The sequence below is a fragment of the Macaca fascicularis genome, chromosome 1 (genome assembly GCF_037993035.2).
Source record: "Macaca fascicularis isolate 582-1 chromosome 1, T2T-MFA8v1.1".
Taxonomy (NCBI): Eukaryota; Metazoa; Chordata; class Mammalia; order Primates; family Cercopithecidae; genus Macaca; species Macaca fascicularis.
This window is the reverse complement of record NC_088375.1, coordinates 164,402,710-164,420,411: the sequence shown is the minus strand read 5'-3', so window position 1 is coordinate 164,420,411 and position 17,702 is coordinate 164,402,710. Positions and strand designations below refer to the sequence as shown.

The following is a 17,702-nucleotide window of genomic DNA, read 5'->3' as shown; positions in this document are numbered from 1 at the left end:
CCAAAATGTTTATCAGTAAATGAATGATAAACAGTATATCAACACTACAAAAAATCAAGGAAAAAGAATAGACGAAAATATAATCACTGTAAAACTTCAAGACACACTCATTTTTTCTTTTCTTTTTTTGAGATGGAGTCTCCTTTGTCGCCCAGGCTAGAGTGCAGTGGTGCGATCCTGGCTCACTGCAACTTCTGCCTCCTTGGTTCAAGCAATTCTCCTGCCTCAGCCTCCCTAGTTGCTGGTTTTACAGGCATGCGCCATATGCCTAGCTAATTTTTACATTTTTAGTAGAGATAGGGTTTTACCACGTTGGCCAGGCACATCTCAAACTCGTGACCTCAGGTGATCCGCCCGCCTTAGCCTCCCAAAGTACTGGGATTACAGGCATGAGCCACCACGCCCAGCCAAGATACACTCACTTTTAAATGAAAACAAGAAACACACAGAACAAAACATGAATGATTCCCCCATTTTTATTTTAAAAAACGAAAAATATGGATAACTCTAGTCAAAAATACTTAACTACTGATGTGTTAAAACATCACATTTTATTCTGTAAATTTCCATACTTTTTGATTTTTTTTAAAAAACAAGCATGTATTCATATATTACTTTTATAATTTAAATAACCTACTCGGCTGGGCATGGTGGCTCGTGCCTGTAATCCCAGCACTTTGGGAAGGTGAGGTGGGTGGATCACCTGAGGTCAGGGGTTCGAGGCCAGCCTGGCCAACATGGTGAAACCTCATCTCTACTAAAAATACAAAACTTAGCTGGGCGTGGTGGTGGGCACCTGTAATCCCAGCTACTCGAGAGGCTGAGGCAGAAGAATCGCTTGAACCCAGAAGGCGGAGGCTGTGGTGAGCCGAGATTGTGCCACTGCACTCCAGCCTGGGCGACAGAGCAAGACTCCATCTTTTAAAAAAAAAAAAAAAATATATATATATATATATATATACTCAAAAATGTATCTGGTGAAAGTAGTAAAACTCAATACTGTTGCAAACCAGAAAATTTCCAGAGTGGTGCACACACTATCAAGGCAATGGCTATCTGCTTTTCATTTCAAAGGTCTCAAATGCACCACTGGGGTACAAATATTATTACAGCCTTTAGGGTTTAATAGTTTCTTTCATAAACATTTGTAGTTAGTAACAAACTTACAACTCTATCCCTAAGGGAAATTCCTGGCTCATGGCTATTGTAGCTTTAAACGTTTTCTTACTCTCTTTGCACACCAATTCTCTACCCAGATGAGGAGCTCTAAAATGGGAGGAAAAAAAAAAGTTAGGAAACTTTTTCCATAGTCTATCACCTTCCTAAGAAGCATCTGTCATCTTTCAATGACATTCATTAATATTTCAATTTTTCTTACTGTCTGTAGAAATAAAATTATGCTAAAAGGGAATAAGATATGCATAAGAAATTGACAAGGTCAATAAAAAAGAATAGCAAAGAGTAAAAGTTCAGAAATTATCAGATCTAAACTAATTTCACATTGAATATAATCTTAATAATCACTATTTTTAGGAATAAAGAAAATCATTAGTAAAAAACTTTTTAAGGTATCATTGTATATCTTTAAAGCCACTTATTCAATTCAACTTCTTTACTGCATATTGCAGTCTCTTCACTGATTAATAAGAAATATTGTGAAGAATAAGGAATTCTATATTAACTATTATCAAAAGAAAATTATCAATTTAGCATAAAGATCTAATTGGCTTTTATTTGCAGTTCTAGCACAGGACAGTACCTAATTCTGTGAAGTAGAATGAGCATTCCAATAAGCTGAACAGAGGAGGTTATCTTTAGAGACTGAAAAGGGCTGAAGTGGAAACAGTGGGGAAAAAAGGTGATCTGGTTATTTCAAAGTTGCTTTCCTTATACAGTTAAAAAAACAGAAGACTTCATTACTATGCCGACTCAGGTTGCCTGGAATGTCCTTTTTTTCTTTTCAAACTGGCCCATTTCAAAGTTCAGTTTAACTATGTAGTACTTAGCAGAAGTAACTGCATTCTGGTTTGGTATGGTCTGCTGGTGCCTAGTGCATGCAGGAGGCTAATCTAATACAACAATCCACTCACAAATTTTGTTTAACACTATAAAATATTAAGGTGAGGCACAGTGGCTCATAGCTGTAATCCCAGCATTTGAGAGGCCGAGGCAGGTGGATCACTCGAGCCCATGAGTTTGAGACCAGCCTGACCAACATGGTGAAACCCTGTCTCCACTAAAATACAAAAATTAGCTGGGCATGGTGGAGCGCACCTGTAATCCCAGCCACTCGGGAGGCTGAGGTGAGAGAATGGCTTGAACCTGGGATGCAGAGGTTGCAGTGAGCCGAGATCACACCCACTGCACTCCAGCCTAGGCAACAGAGTGAGACTCCATCTCAAAAAAAAAACTATAAAAATATTAAGATGGAAACATCTTGGAGAAATTAGAAAAATACAACAAAACTTTCAATAAGAAAAAAAAATGATGACAACTCCTTCCTAAACAGGAGCGGGAAAGTAATATTTTATATTTTATTCTCCACCAAAAGGAAATAATGGTTGACCAGGATACACTTTTTACTTATCCATTTATCAAAAATAAACCCTTTCTTTATTCATTCATCATTCTTTCAGTCAATAAATATAAAATGAGTATGAGCTATGTGGTAGGCACTCTACTGTTAGTAATATTACATCAGCAAAGGTCCTATGGAAGGATGGTGAGTAGTCTAGCACAGGTTGAAACTAAAGGATAATGACAGGTGAGGAGCTTGGAAAGGCAAAAAAGAAGATAAATAATGAATGGCCTTGCACACTATGCTAAAAAATCAGGATAATCACAAAATAGAAAAGCTCATCATACAATGGGAAATCTCAAATAAGCAACTGTCCTGTGCAATTTCCTACATCCTATTTCCTTTGAACAGTGTTCTTTAGTTTTTTAGGTGTGTATAAATTGACAGGAGGGATAGAGAAAGAAACATCTACAACCATTTGCAAGAGTTTACATAATTTGGGACATTTTGTCCTTATTATACTTAATCCATATTTTTAAAAGGTAGAAGAACTGCTTCAGTCAAAAATATATCAATAATTCTCTCCAAAATAATTTTACACCTAAATATTCACATATTCAGTTTTTACAAATTATTCTTTCTAAAAGTCAAATAATACATAAACAACAAAAAAACTCACTTTCCATTTTCAGCAGATATATATTCTTCCCATGTAATAGTGTTCTGAGGTGGAGGTGTAAGCGACTGTCTTCGAATCGGCTGCCAAAAACAAAAATAAAGAAAGAAAGTGGGGGTGGGGGAAAAAGAAAAATGTTATTTTTTAAATATAAGATGAAAATATCTAGTAAACGATTAAAACCAACAATCTACTTAATCTCTTCAATATAATACTTGAAAAGGTTACTTCCAAGATCATTCCATGGTGGTTTAAGTTCTATTGGTAATATTTATTATCAATTTTTTTCTAAATCCCAAAAAGACAAATATCAAAGTAATAACACCCATTCATTGAATGTGTCAATCATCTAAAATGTTCCTAGCATCATACTAGCTGCTAAACATAGGAACTACAAAGAAGTGTAAAAACTAACTCTGGGCCAGGCATGGTGGCTCATGCTTGTAATCCCAGCACTTTAGGAGGCCAACGTGGGTGGATCACAAGGTCAGGAGTTCAAGACCAGCTTGGCCAAGATGGTGAAACCCCGTCTTTACCAAAAATACAAAAGAATTAGCTGGGCTTGGTGGTGAGTGCCCGTAATCCCAGCTACTCAGGAGGCTGAGGCAGAGAATTGCTTGAACCCAGGAAGCGGAGGTTGCAGTGCGCCGAGATGGTGTCACTGCACTCCAGCTTGGGCGACAGAGCAAGAGTTCGCCTCAAACAAAAAACAAAAAACTCTGACTTCAAGGAATTTACAATTCAGTTAGAAAGAAAAGAAAAAAATACAGACATGAACAGTTAACCAGAAATACAAAAGAGCATATTAAAGGCCAAATGAGATTACAGAAAATGGAAAATATGTCAGAAATGATAGGAATCTTCTGTGGGTAATAATCAAGACTATGCAATTGGACTTCAGATTTAAATGAAGATGAAACAGTGTTTTTAAAACAGAGAAAATTAAAGGTAAAAAACACAAGGAGACTGATTTAAACTCAGATGGGAAGTTTAAAATGGAGATCAACTTAGATGATAAAAATTGCAAAGGTCAGATTTTAAAACTTTCACCTTATCTTTGCTAAATATGAATTTCAATCACTATAAGATGGACTGGCAATAAGGAACTAAACTCTGGAGCACAAGTGGAAATTGGAAATTCCTGGGCCAGGTGGAATGGCTCATGCCTGTAATCCCAATACTTTGGGAGACAAAGATGGGAGAATCACTTGAGCCCATGAGTTTGAGACCAGCCTAGGCAATAAAATGAGGCTCTGTTTCTTAAAAAAAAAAAACAACAACAATATTAGCTGAGTGTGGTGGTGCATGCCTGTGGTCCCAGTTACTTGAAAAGCTGAAGCAGGAGGATCACTTGAGCCCAGGAGGTTGATGCTGCAGTGAGCCAAGATTACACCACTGCACTCCAGCCTGGGTAACAGAGTAACACCCTGCCTCATAGGAAGAAAAAAAAGAACTGGCCAGGCATGGTGGCTCATGCCTATAATCCTAGCACTTTGGGAGGTCAAGGCTGGTGGATCACTTGATGTCAGGGGTTCAAGACCAGACTGGCCAATATGTTGAAACCCCATCTCTACTAAAAATACAAAAATTAGCCAGGCATAGTGGCTCACACCCGTAATCCTAGCTACTCAGGAAGCTGAGGTAGGAGAATCACTTGAACCCAGGAGGCAGAGATTGCAGTGACCTGAGATCACGTCACTGCATTCCATGACCCAAGATGACGCCACTGTACTCCGGACTGGACAACAGAGCGACTCTCTGTCTCAAGAAAACAAAACAAAACAAAAAAAACCTCATTTTTAAAAAAAATTTTTTTTCAATTGATAATGAAAATCTAACAGGACTATGGAGCAAAAAGATAGTAAGTGAAAGACTAATATAAATAATAAGATGATAACAACATTAAGAGAGGGTCTCATTCAAGAAATGTGGTTTTACATATAATCAGTGTAAGATGTTAATGAGCCGTATATTAGAGTTGTTAAAATCAAGGACTGTTAAGACACAAAATTGAGTTAGAATCCCAGCTCCAATACCTGGTAGTTGTGTGAATTTGGGCAAGTTACTTTTTATTATGTCAACTTAACTCAAAATGGGAATTGGGCCACTAACTCATAGTTAAAAATTAATGGAGATAACATATGTAAAAAGCTTAGTGCAGGCCAGGTGTGATGGCTCATGCCTATAATCCTGGCACTTTGGGAGGCCAAGGCAAGTCGATCCCTTGAGCTCAGGAGTTCGAGACTAGCCTGGGCAGCATAGCAAAACCCCATCTCTACAAAAAATACAGAAAAAAAAAAGTAACCAGGAGTGTTGGCACACACCTGTGGTCCCAGCTACTTGAAGGGCTGAAGTGGGAGGACGGCTTGAGCCCAGGACATGGAGGCTGCAGTGAGCCGAGATCATGCCACTGCACTCTAGCCTGTAGGACAGAACAAGACTGTCTCAAAAAAAAAAAAACAGAGAGAGAGAGAGAAGCAGTAAATGGAGGAAAAGTTTTTTCTCTGTCCTCCCTGTTTTCTGCCTAACTACAGAACATAAATTTTGCTTCACTGGAGATAACCTATACTCTTACTGGCTCAGCGACAGCACCAGAGGAATCTGCAAACAAACCTTACTCCTTTCCTGTCCTTGGAAACCTAAAATCACTTTCGTTTGTCCTGTCATTTCTCTACAAATTTATTGTTCTTTGTTGAAGATGCTATATAAGTTGAGTCCTAAGCCACTATTTTGAGTTACTTTTTTTTTTTTTTTTGAGACATAGTCTCACTCTGTTACCCAGGCTGGAGTACAGTGGCACAATCTCGGTTCACTGCAACCTCTGCCTCCCAGGTTCAAGCAATACTTCTGCCTCAGCCTCCTGAGTTGAGATTACAGGTGTGCATCACCAAGCCCAGCTAATTTTTGTATTTTTAATAGAGATGGGGTTTCGTCATGTTCGCCGGGCTGGTCTCAAACTCCTGGCCTCAAGTGATCTGCCCAACTCAGCCTCCCAAAGTGCTGGGATTACAGGTGTGAGCCACTGTGCCCAGTCCTTGAGTTACTTTTCATTGGGGTTTCTCGTGTGGTGTGCGGCACGCATTAATAAACTTGTGTGCTTTTCTCTTGTAAACCTGTCTTTTGGTACGAGAGTCCATATCAACTAAGAACTAAGTTTGGAAGAAGTAAAGTTTAGTTTCCTTTACAGTATAATGGGGGCCAAAAGAAAAGACTGTTTCAATATCAAACTACAGAGACTTTGAGGAGAAAGAAGCCTGAAAAAGGCCATAAATTTTGTTGGTTAGAAGTCACTGGTAATCTCTGATCATGGCCACCAGGTCCAGCTAATGTTTTGTATTTTTTAGTAGAGACGGGGTTTCACCATGTTAGCCAGGCTGGTCTCGATCTCCTGACCTCATGATCTGCCCACCTCAGCCCCCCAAGTGCTGGGATTACAGGCGTGAGCCACCGCGCCCGGCAGTATGAATCATCTTATACCATGTGAATGGAAGGCCACATCCTAGGAATGGCAGAGAAGACAAAAGAAAAAAAGCTGTCTGAGATTAACTCACAGAGCAGAGAAAAACCACACAAACTCAGATTTTTATATGAGAGAAAAACAATCTTTTATCTTGTTTAAGTCACTGTTCTTTTGAGATTTCTTATAAGCAGCCAAACTTACATCATAACCCATACCAAATTCCAAATTTACACTGGGATATTATACATAATACTATGGCATGTAGCAATGGCTTATCAGTAGAATGACGAAGAGGCTTAAAAGCTAGTTAATGAACCTCACAAATGCTGTGGCAAAACATTAGGTAAAATAGTATCTAGTGATATGCCAGAAAGCAGAGAGACATGCGTTAATAGAACCTTTAATTTTAGGGGAAACTGTTGGAAACGTTTAAGATTGCTCTGCAACCTAGAACCACAGCAAAGACTAATCCCATATCCACCGAAATCTCTATCTATTAATATTTTTAATATTATATATATAACATTTTCATGGTAAAGACACATTTGTCACATGATTACATAACGTGGCACGTCACATCATTATATTTTTTTCAGGTAATAACTTTTCCAAATAAGTTTCTACCATTTCTAAATAAACTCTTTCTAAATAGTACATTATACATTCCCCATCTTAGTAAAGAGTGTAATCAATGTAATTTAACCTTTTATTGAGCACTTTATCTCACTGTTATAAATATCAATTATCATATTCTAAAAATGTCTTTCTAGTTTAAGTTCATCCTAATCAGTCCTTTATTTTTTTTCAACAAATCCCAAATAGATCCAGAGTCATTTATTATATACTGATATTTCTAGCTGAATCCTTCAGTGCCCCCTCTATACTGATGCCATGGCTATCTAACGGAACAGGAAGACACAGAGGATGGTGCAATACCAGATAACTCTTTAATGTTATTTTGCCAAATCAATCAGCTCTGTAACTGAAATACCTTCAAGCCTTTCCCTCATAATTAAATGTAAAACTTCTGACGACTATTTTCCTTGAAGCATATAGGAAATACTTTATTTCTAGGTTTGTTATCATTCTAATATTTTATATGGCAAAGCCTTCTGAAAGTTTAAGATATTCATGTATTTTATTATGTATTCCTATTTAGATTTGTAAATAAAGAAAAAAAATCCATGCCAGTACAGTGGCTCACGCCTGTAATCCCAGCACTCCGGGAGGCCGAGGCAGGTGGATCATGAGATCAGGAGTTCGAGACCAGCCTGACCCATATGATGAAACCCCGTCTCTACTAAAAATACAAAAATTAGCCGGGTATGATGGTGCACACCTGTAATTCCAGCTACTCAGAAGGCTGAGGCAGGAGAACTGCTTGGAGCTGGGAGATGGAGGTTACAGTGAGCTGAGATCATGCCATTGCATTCCAGCCTGGGCAACAGAGCAAGAGCAAGACTCCATCTCAAAAAAGAAAAAAAAAAATCCATAATCATGAATAGGGCTTAACTCAATATTCTGAACATACAGTTGGCACAGTATAAGTGCTTTTATCACTGACTCTAAGGTATAAACGGAGTATTGTTCCCTACTCCAATGATAACTGGTTACAAGAAGGAGCTAAAAATACAAGAGCAAGTATCCATGATTTAAGAATTTCTGAGCACTTAAATTTTGCTATCAAAATTTTTGTCAAAAATATATATTAAATACTAGAACCACATCTGGGAAAGAAGAGAAAAAAAGGCAGAAGAAGTACAGTAAAAGCAGTCAAATGGCAAATAATTCCTTCTAAATATTACCTATAAGCCACTTCTTGCAGAAATTGAAATAAATGTTTGGCTGGGGGTAGGGGACAAGAAGAAACCCAAAAGCTATTTATTTAAAATAAAGTATATAAATTCATTCCAAAAAGGAGTAGACATTTATTTTTAAGAACTGAAATTCTATTAAAACATGGCTTTAAAATATAGAATTTTCATGTCTTTTGAAAAAAATAAGAAATCATATATATTTTCTAGATTTTTGAAACTTTTAATAATTCTCTAAAATCAAAAATATACTTTTTACTATTATGTGCTCCACTAGTTTTTACTACATTTACCAATAACATATTCCCAGGATTATTTCTTAAGGTTTCCCCACTCTTTCCCAACTTCATTTTCTCAGTATGTTGAAAGAATTGCTAAGACATGTTAATACCTGGATATACAGAAAGAAGAAACTATAACAAAGACAGACTAAGAAGCAAAGTACTTAAAGCAAGAACAGGCTTGCAGTCAAGTTCCTAAAATAAAAGCCCATCTCTGCTTCTCTATCTTCGTAACTCAGACAAATTAACTTACTTAAATCTCAATTTCTTTTTTATAAAATGGGCAATGGCTCTCACCTCTTTAGATCATTACAATAACTAAATCAGATAATATATGGAAAATACTTGGTACAAGGCCCATGCTAACAACTCCAGTGCTTTAAGTCAACATCAATAAGCAAGAAAACTCTGTTGAGGTGTATATGAATTCAGTTTTTGTTGTTTTCTTTTTTCAGCCAGCTATGAAAGACATCCAATAAATTTAGTTTTTAACCTGCAGAAGCTGAAATTGAGTTTATGGCACTCAACTCAGATTAGGTGGGCCACTGGAGAATCCTTCATTACTCTCTGATAAAATATAATGCTTTCCACACAACTGTTATTAATTAAATACATCTGAGTTACTAATCTACAATTCACGACTTGAAAATTAATATAGCATATAGCATGTCTATTTCTACACTTGATTTGTTCTTACATTGTCAGCTGTGATCTTGAAAGCATCAATTTTCAATATTGATTTATAATGTCTTTTTTTTTTATTTTTTTTGAAATGGAGTCTCACTCTGTTGCCCAGGCTGGAGTGCAGTGGCATGATGTCGGCTAACTGCAACCTCTGCCCCCTGGGTTCAAGCAATTCTCCTGCCTCAGCCTCCTGAGTAGCTAGGATTACAGGCGTGTACCACCATACCCGCTAATTTTATTTGTATATTTAGTTGACATGGGGTTTCACCATGTTGGCCGGGCTGGTCTTGAATCCTGACCTCAAATGATCCGGTCACCTCAGCCTCACGAAGTGCTGGGATTATAGGTGTAAGCCATCACACCCAGCTATACTGTCTTTTAAAACTTTAAATTTTTAAATCTGGTTCACCATTAAAATGGGAATGTCTCTTGAATTTATTTGACAGATCTCTCCTCTTTGACCCCCTATTGTTTAACCTCACATTAAATAATAGAGTTAAACACTGTTTTCTTTTTTTTTTGAGACAGTCTCGCTCTGTTGCCCAGGCTGGAGTACAGTGGAGTGATCTCGGCTCACTGCAACCTCCACCTCCCAGGCTCAAGCAATTCTGCCTCAGCCTCCAGAGTAGCTGGGATTACAGTGTACCACCACGCCTAGCTAATTTTTGTATTTTCCATACAGACGGGGTTTCACCATGTTGGCTAGGCTGGTCTCGAACTCCTGACCTCAAGTGATCCGCCTGCCACCAGCCGTGCCAGCCAAGTTAAACTTATATATACCGTTCTTAAAAAGCTTATTATGTAGGCTTAAAAGAACTGTACTCCTAAAATTATAAACAAAATGCATACAAATATTTCTTTTCCTCTTTCGTGTCCACTATTACATATATATAAACTGCTAACAGTTCCATGCTGCTTTCCAGGTGCTCAATTCTGTGCCTGTGTCTAAGAGAAAAAACAACATACAGCTACCGGTATCCTTCTATAATTAGACCTATCAATTCTATTTTGTTGTTCTTGCATCCTATACCTTACCTAATTAAACCAAATCAAATTATACGTATTGATGAATATCTGATAGAATTACTATTAATATTTTCTTTAAATTTCTTCTAAAAAGATTTATAATTGAACTCTGAAAATATTCTCAAATGCAATTCTTCAATTCCTCCTTATCAAAAGTCCAAACAACATATAACAAGGCACATTTTCTTTATTCTAAAAAAATTTAAAATATAATATTAAAAGGATTACTATGCTGACAAACAAAAACAAAATCTTGGTTCCTAGTAATCATTAAATGACTTAAGTCAGGTTGAAAAATAATAGAGAAATTTAAAAAAAAAATTAATGTTAATATAAAAAAGTCCCTTCTAAGATCAAGAAAAAGCCATGTGCACCTGCTCATAACATTTTTATTCACTATTATACTGGTGTTACTTCCCAGTGCAGTGACGTAAGAAAAACAAATAAAAGAAGAACAGGCAAGAGAAAAGTAAAACTATCATTATTATTTGATGACATGAGCATTTGTAGAAACTCCTAAGTAATATACAAAAGAGTATAGAATATGCCAGGCACAGTGGCTCACGCCTGTAATCCCAGCACTTTGGGTTGTCAAGGCAGGTGGATCACCTGAGGTCAGGAGTTCTAGACCAGCCTGGTCAACATGGCGAAACTCCGTCTCTACTAAAAATACAAAAACTAGCCGGGTGTGGTGGTGGGTGCCTATAATCTCAGCTACTCCGGAGGCTGAGGCAGGAGAATTGCTTGAACATGGCAGGCAGAGTTGCAGTGAGGTGAGATTGTACCACTGCACTCTAGCCTGGGAGACAGAACGAGACTCTGTCTCCAAGAAAACAAAAAATAAAAATAAAATAAAATAAAAAGACTATAGAATATATAAATGTAGAAATATAAAAATCACATTTATTTTTATATATAAAAAACAAACTGGGAAATGAAATTTAAAGACAATCTTTTATGATAGCCTCAAAAATATTAAAAATTTACAAGATAAATTTAATAAAATATGGTAATATTTATACACTGAACACTTCTGAGAGAAATTATAGAGAACCTAAATAAGTAAAGAGATACACCATGTTCATCAAACAGAATATTCAATATTGTTAAGATATCAAGTCTCCCCAAATTGATCTATAGATTCAACAGCATCCCTATACAAACCTCAGCAGGCAATATAATGGAGGAGGAATACACTTCTCAAAAAATGATGCTGGAGCAACTGGGCATCCAAGGCAAAAAAAATAAATAAAACTTTCACCTAAACCTCATACTTTCCACAAAATTAACTCAAACTGGTCATTTCCTTAAATGTAAAATATAAAGATATAAAACTTTTAGAAAAAAACACAGGAGAAAATCTTAGACACCTGGATCTAGGCAAAAACTTCTCAGATTTGGCATGTGACACAAGATAAAAACTGATGAATTAGATGTCATCAAAATGATAAACTTTTTTTGCCATGAAAGCCCACTTTGAGAAGATGAAAAGACAAGCTACAGAGTGAGAGGAAATATTTGCAAAACATCTATCTGATGAAGAATTAACATCTGGAAAATATAAAGAACTTTGGGCCAGGCATAACGGCTCATACCTATAATCCCAGCACTTTGGGAAGCTAAGGTAGTCGCCCAGGAGTTTGAGACCAGTCTGGGCAACATGGTAAGACCTTGTCTCTACAAAAAAAAAATAATAATAAAAATAAAAAGTTAACTGGGCATGGTGATGCATGCCTGTAATCTCAGCTACTTAGGAGACTGAGTTGGGAGGATTGTTTGAGTTGAGGTGGTCAAGGCTGCAGTGAACCAAGATTGTGCCACTGCACCCCAGTCTGACCAAAACAGTAAGATCCTGTCTCAAAAGCAACAACAACTTTGAAAACTCAACAATAACGAAAAAAAGAAAATCCAATTAGGAAAAGAGCAAAAGGCATGAAGAGACATGCTACAGAAGAGGATATACAGATAGCAAATAAGCACATGAAGAGATGACCATTCAATATCATTAGCCATTAGGACAATGCAATTAAATCAAAATGAGATCACATTAAACACTATCAGAATGAGTAACATAGAAAATGATGACAATACCAAAAGCTTGCAAGGATGTAGAAAAACTGGACCATTCATACACTGCTGATGGGAATGTAAGAAACAAAAAACACTTTGGCAGTCTCTTATAAAACTAAACATTCAGCTAACTACAATATGACATAGCAGCTGCACTCTTGGGCATTTATCCCAGAAAAATGAAGACTTATATTAGATTCATACAAAAACCTATGTGTGAATGTTTTTTGCAGCTTAATTCATTATGGCCCAAAACAACCCAGATGTTCTTCAACATGTGAATGGTTAAACAAACTGTGGTACACTAATACCATGAAATACTGCTCAACAAAAAAAAGAACAAACTATTGACACATACAACTTAGATAAATCACCAGTGAATTATGCTAAGTGAAAAAAAAAAGCCAATTTCAAAAGGCTAAGGCTAACTATAAAGCCAATTTCAAAAGGCTAACTATATGATTCCATTTACAGAATATCCTTGAAACAGCAACACTAAAGAAATGGAAGAACAGATTAGTGGTTGCAGGCATAAGGGACAGAGAGAGGCTAAGGGGGCAGCAAATGTGCCTATAAAAGAGGAACATGAGGGATCCTATGGTGGTAGACATCTTCTGTGTCTTGACTACAAATGCCAATATCCTCGCCCTGATATTGTTCTACACTTTGGTAAGATGTTACCATTGGGGGAAACTGGGTGAGGCATACATGGAATCCCTGTATTATTTCATACAACTGTATGTGAATTTATAATTATTTCAAAATAAAAAGCTTAATTAAAAAAAATCCAAACAGGCTTTTATGTCAAAATTGATTTACCTACAGATTCAACATTATTATCCCAATCAAAATCCCACCAGATTTTTTATCTTTTGTAGAAACTGACAAATTGAATTTAAATATTCATCAACTATAAAGTTCAAAATCCTATGGTTCATATGGGAAGTGTTTCCTTTAATTTCTGATTAGAAGTTGAAAGCTTAATTATTTAATGTAATTAATATTAATTTGTTCCACTATGTAGTTATCTGGCATTAAACTATGTTTTAATTTCACCTTGCAAAACTACAGCTGCTTAAAATGCTACTTAAAGACCTCTTTAACTATTCAAGTACATCCGGTTACAATCTCTGCCCTTAAGAAAATCAAGTTGTCTATCGTAAATTTAAATGTACATAAATCAGACCAAAAGAGGCAACTGGCAAATAGTCCATGAAACGGCATTCTATAAAGTCTTATTTCCATATACTTATCCCAAATTAGTTTGTTGCCCAAATTTTATTTATTTATTTATTTATTTATTTATTTATTTATTTTGAGACAGAGTCTTGCTCTGTCACCCAGGCTGGAGTGTAGTGGCATGATCTCGGCTCACTGCAAGCTCTGCCTCCCAGGTTCACGCCATTCTCCTGCTTCAGCCTCCTGAGTAGCTAGGATTACCGGCACCCGCCACCACGTCCGGCTAATTTTTTTTTTTTTTTTTTTTTTTGTATTTTTAGTAGAGACGGGTTTTCACCGTGTTAGCCAGAATGGTCTCGATCTCCTGACCTCATGATCCGCACACCTTGGCCTCCCTTGGCCTCCCAAAGTGCTGGGATTACAGGCATGAGCCACCGCACCTGGCCTGTGTTGCCCAAATTTTTAAAAAAGTAGCAATAACCACCAACACAACAAAATCACTTTTTTTCAAAAGAACTCGAATAAAATTTAAATCACAATATAAGTCCAAAGAGATGGGCTTTTGTCTGGTCAACAATGGGAGAAGATAGCAGCCCTGTCAAAGACTGAGCTCAGCATTCCCGCTATTAATTCATCTCCATTTCTATTTCCTGAGTGCATTTTGGCCTGTATTTCCTACTGACTGAGAGATCAGTAAACACTAGCAGGCTCCTGGAAAATGAAGTCTGGTGAAGCTTTCTCCTAAAGTCAGAAGAAAAATGAGGAGCACAGATGAGATGTGGCAGGAAGGGGACAGGATCACACTAAAGTGGCATGATCACAATTTTGAACATTTTACATAATGTACTCAACTAAACTATGGTTGATTCACTCGATACATGATCTAAGTATTAACATGTTTTACTGACAAACATAGTACTACCATGAATTAGTTGAAACCTGGCATACTATTCTGGAAAGTTTGACCATCACTAAAACATAGAATCCAGGACAATACTATAGGGAAAGCACTAAACATTCCAGGAATTCAAGCCTCCTTGTAGCAGCCTTTTAACCTTTTCATAACTGTGACTCACTATTTAAAATCTGGCACTCACACATATGCATGTTTATACAACACACACACACTCTTGAAACTATTGCTTCATGAAGTAGTAGTAATGACTCCCATTATGTATAATGTGCTCTGATTTTTCTCTTTTTTTTTTTGGTGACAGGATCTCACTGTGTCACCCAGGCTGGAATGCAGTGGCAGTCGCATGATTATAGCTTACTGCAGCTTCAGTCTCCTGGGCTCAAGTGATTGTCCTGCCTCAGCCTCCCAAGTAGTTGGAACTACAGGCTCATGCCACTGCACACAGCTGATTTTTAAATTTATTTATTTATTTATTTATTTATTTATTTATTTATTTTTGGTAGAGGCAGGGTCTTGCTCTGTTGCCCAGGCTGGTTTCTACCTCCTGGACTCAAGCAATCCTCCCACCTTGGCCTCCCAAAGTGCTGGGATTCCAGGTGTGAGCCACTGTGCCTGGCCTACCATTTTCATATAGATACTAATTTTTTTCAGTATTGCCAACAACTGAGGGGGAAAAAGGAAAAAAGTAGTCATGGCCCACTAAATTAATTTCTTATAATCTACTAAAGGATCCCTATATCGCAATTTGAAAAACAGTGCTATACAAATGGCAGTAAAATGTTAACATCTGGGAAATCTTTTTTTTTTTTTTTTTTTTTTTTTTTTGAGACAGAGTCTCGCTCTTGTTGCCCAGGATGGAGTGCAATGGCATAATCTTGGCTCCACAACCTCCACCTCCCAGGTTCAAGCGATTCTCCTGCCTCAGCTTCCCGAATAGCTGGGATTATAGGCATGCACCACCATGCCCAACTAATTTTTTAGAGGTGGGGTTTCACCACGTTGGCCAGGCTGGTCTTGAACTCCTGGCCTCAGGTGGTCCGCCCACCTTGGCCTCCCAAAGTGCTGGGATTACAGGTGTGAGCCACTATGCCCGGGCCCATCTGGGAAATCTTGATGAAGGTGTCCAAGAATTCTTTGTATGAGTCTAGTATTTTTTTGGAAATCTAAAATTATACAAATAAAAAATAAATTTAAGAATGCATCTAATTCACTTCACAGAGGAATAAGATTTAAGGAGCAGTTACCATGTCTCACACATCTTTTATTTCCTAATTTCCCCTCCCCTTTCCTTACTGTCACACAATTCTTTGCATATAGCAGGCTTTCAGTAAGCATATGCTAAACAAAAAATATATAGGAAGGTGTAAGTCAGAGACGACACCATAAAGTAGATAGATCTTTAGCTGGGCCTTCAAAGCAGTGGATTTTGATTAGCAAAGCAGAAAGAATTAAGCGACTGTAATCCCAGCTACTCGGAAGGCTGAGGCAGGAGAATCGCTTGAACCCAGGAGGCAGAGGCTGCAGTGAGTCAAGATCTTGCCACTGCACTCCAGCCTGGGCAACAGAGGGAGACTCCGTCTCTAAATAAATAAAGAAATAACACTGGACATAGTGGCTCGCAATCTGTAATGCTAGCACTTTGGGAGGCCGAGGCAGGCAGATCACTTGAGGTCAGGAGTTTGAGACCAGCCTGGCCAACATGGTAAAACCCCATTTCTACTAAAAATACAAAAATTAGCCAGGCCTGGTGGCAGGGCCTGTAATCCCAGCTACCTGGGGGGATGAGACAGGAGAATCACTTGAACCCAGGAGGCAGAGGTTGCAGTGAGCCGAGATTGAGTCACTGCACTCCAGCCTGGGCAACACAGCAAGAATCTGTCTCAAAATAATAATAATAACATTAGGTTTTAAACTTTTAATCTACTTATTAATGAAGACTCAAAGATAAAGTACAGATTCACAAAAAAATCCCAAAGGCCATTTTTTTCTTTTTTATCTTCTTCATAATAATGACATCAGCGAAATGAAGATTCACAGAAAAAGGTAACACATAGTAAATAAAAGCTGTGAGTATATTTATATACTTACTGAATGCCACCAAGAATGAAATCTATCCCCTCTCTTCTTAGAAAACTACAAATTAGGAGAATTAAAAATTGTACCTCAAAATTCTGTTCCATTATGTTTCCACCTTTACTCAAACTCTCCATGATGGCCTTATTTCGAAGAATATCCTCTTCACTGAGATGTTCTCTTCTTTTCCTTGATTCTAAAACAAGTCCATTCACCAGATAAAAGTCTGCCAAAAAGTTTCCTACTCTTTCCTAAAACAAAACCAAATATTTAAAAGTAAAATTTTTAGGTTAAAAAAAGTGTCAAGGTAATATATTTTTCCATAAACATGTAACATGTAGATAAAAATAAATATTCCTTTGGTACTTGAAATTATCAAATTATTTTGCATTTTCTAGGTTTATACAATATATACATCTAAGTTATTCAATAAGTTAAAACATATACAAAGCATACATTTCAAATCAGTAGAGAAATTTAAAACACACAAAAATGTATGGTAGTTAATTTGCAAATGATTTTAAATAAAATTGCCACATAGCATTTCTTTAGATCCTACTCCCAAGTAGCACAAAGCTATCTCAAAACTATTAAGTTGGCAGTCAAATATCACAAGTAACAAGGAGGGGTCAGGGATAACACCGTTCCCATTTTATAGATAGAAAAAGAGTGGAATAAAAAGAAATAGTACACATCACATAAGAATCTCTAGTACAACCAGAATTAATGACCTGTTCAAATTCTCTATTCTCTAACAGGCACCAAACTTCAAATTATAGCTGCTTGTTTTCAACAAAGAAAAGAGTGCCCTTGCTCACCAATACAATTAAAGTGTTTTAGGGAAACTCAAGTGGTATAAAGGACATCAAGAAAAGTCATTACTTCCTTTCAACAAAGTCCTCTTAAACCTTCAACATTAACTTTTACCTTTTTCAGACCCACAGGTATTCAGAGTTTGAAATACCTTGCTTAAAAAAAAAAAAAGATAAATAACTTACTGAAAAC

General features: G+C 37.0%; 1 protein-coding gene across 5 annotated transcripts in view; it reads right to left on the bottom strand.

Annotated features, from left to right (window-relative positions):
- The window catches only part of ANKRD13C (ankyrin repeat domain 13C), an 87,796-nt gene that overhangs the window by 10,778 nt on the left and 59,316 nt on the right, over window positions 1-17,702 (bottom strand). For 3 of the 5 annotated variants that reach the window (XM_005543040.5, XM_005543041.5, XM_005543042.5), the window contains exons 9-11: window positions 16,787-16,948; window positions 3,198-3,277; window positions 1,168-1,266 (exon numbers count right to left, since the gene is read on the bottom strand). In XM_005543040.5, coding sequence (XP_005543097.1) covers window positions 1,168-1,266; window positions 3,198-3,277; window positions 16,787-16,948 — 341 coding nt within the window. Of the gene's footprint in view, window positions 1-1,167; window positions 1,267-3,197; window positions 3,278-15,080; window positions 15,788-16,786; window positions 16,949-17,702 lie in introns of those variants that run through there. The other 2 variants (XM_045368896.3, XM_045368900.3) reach the window with 2 other exon arrangements.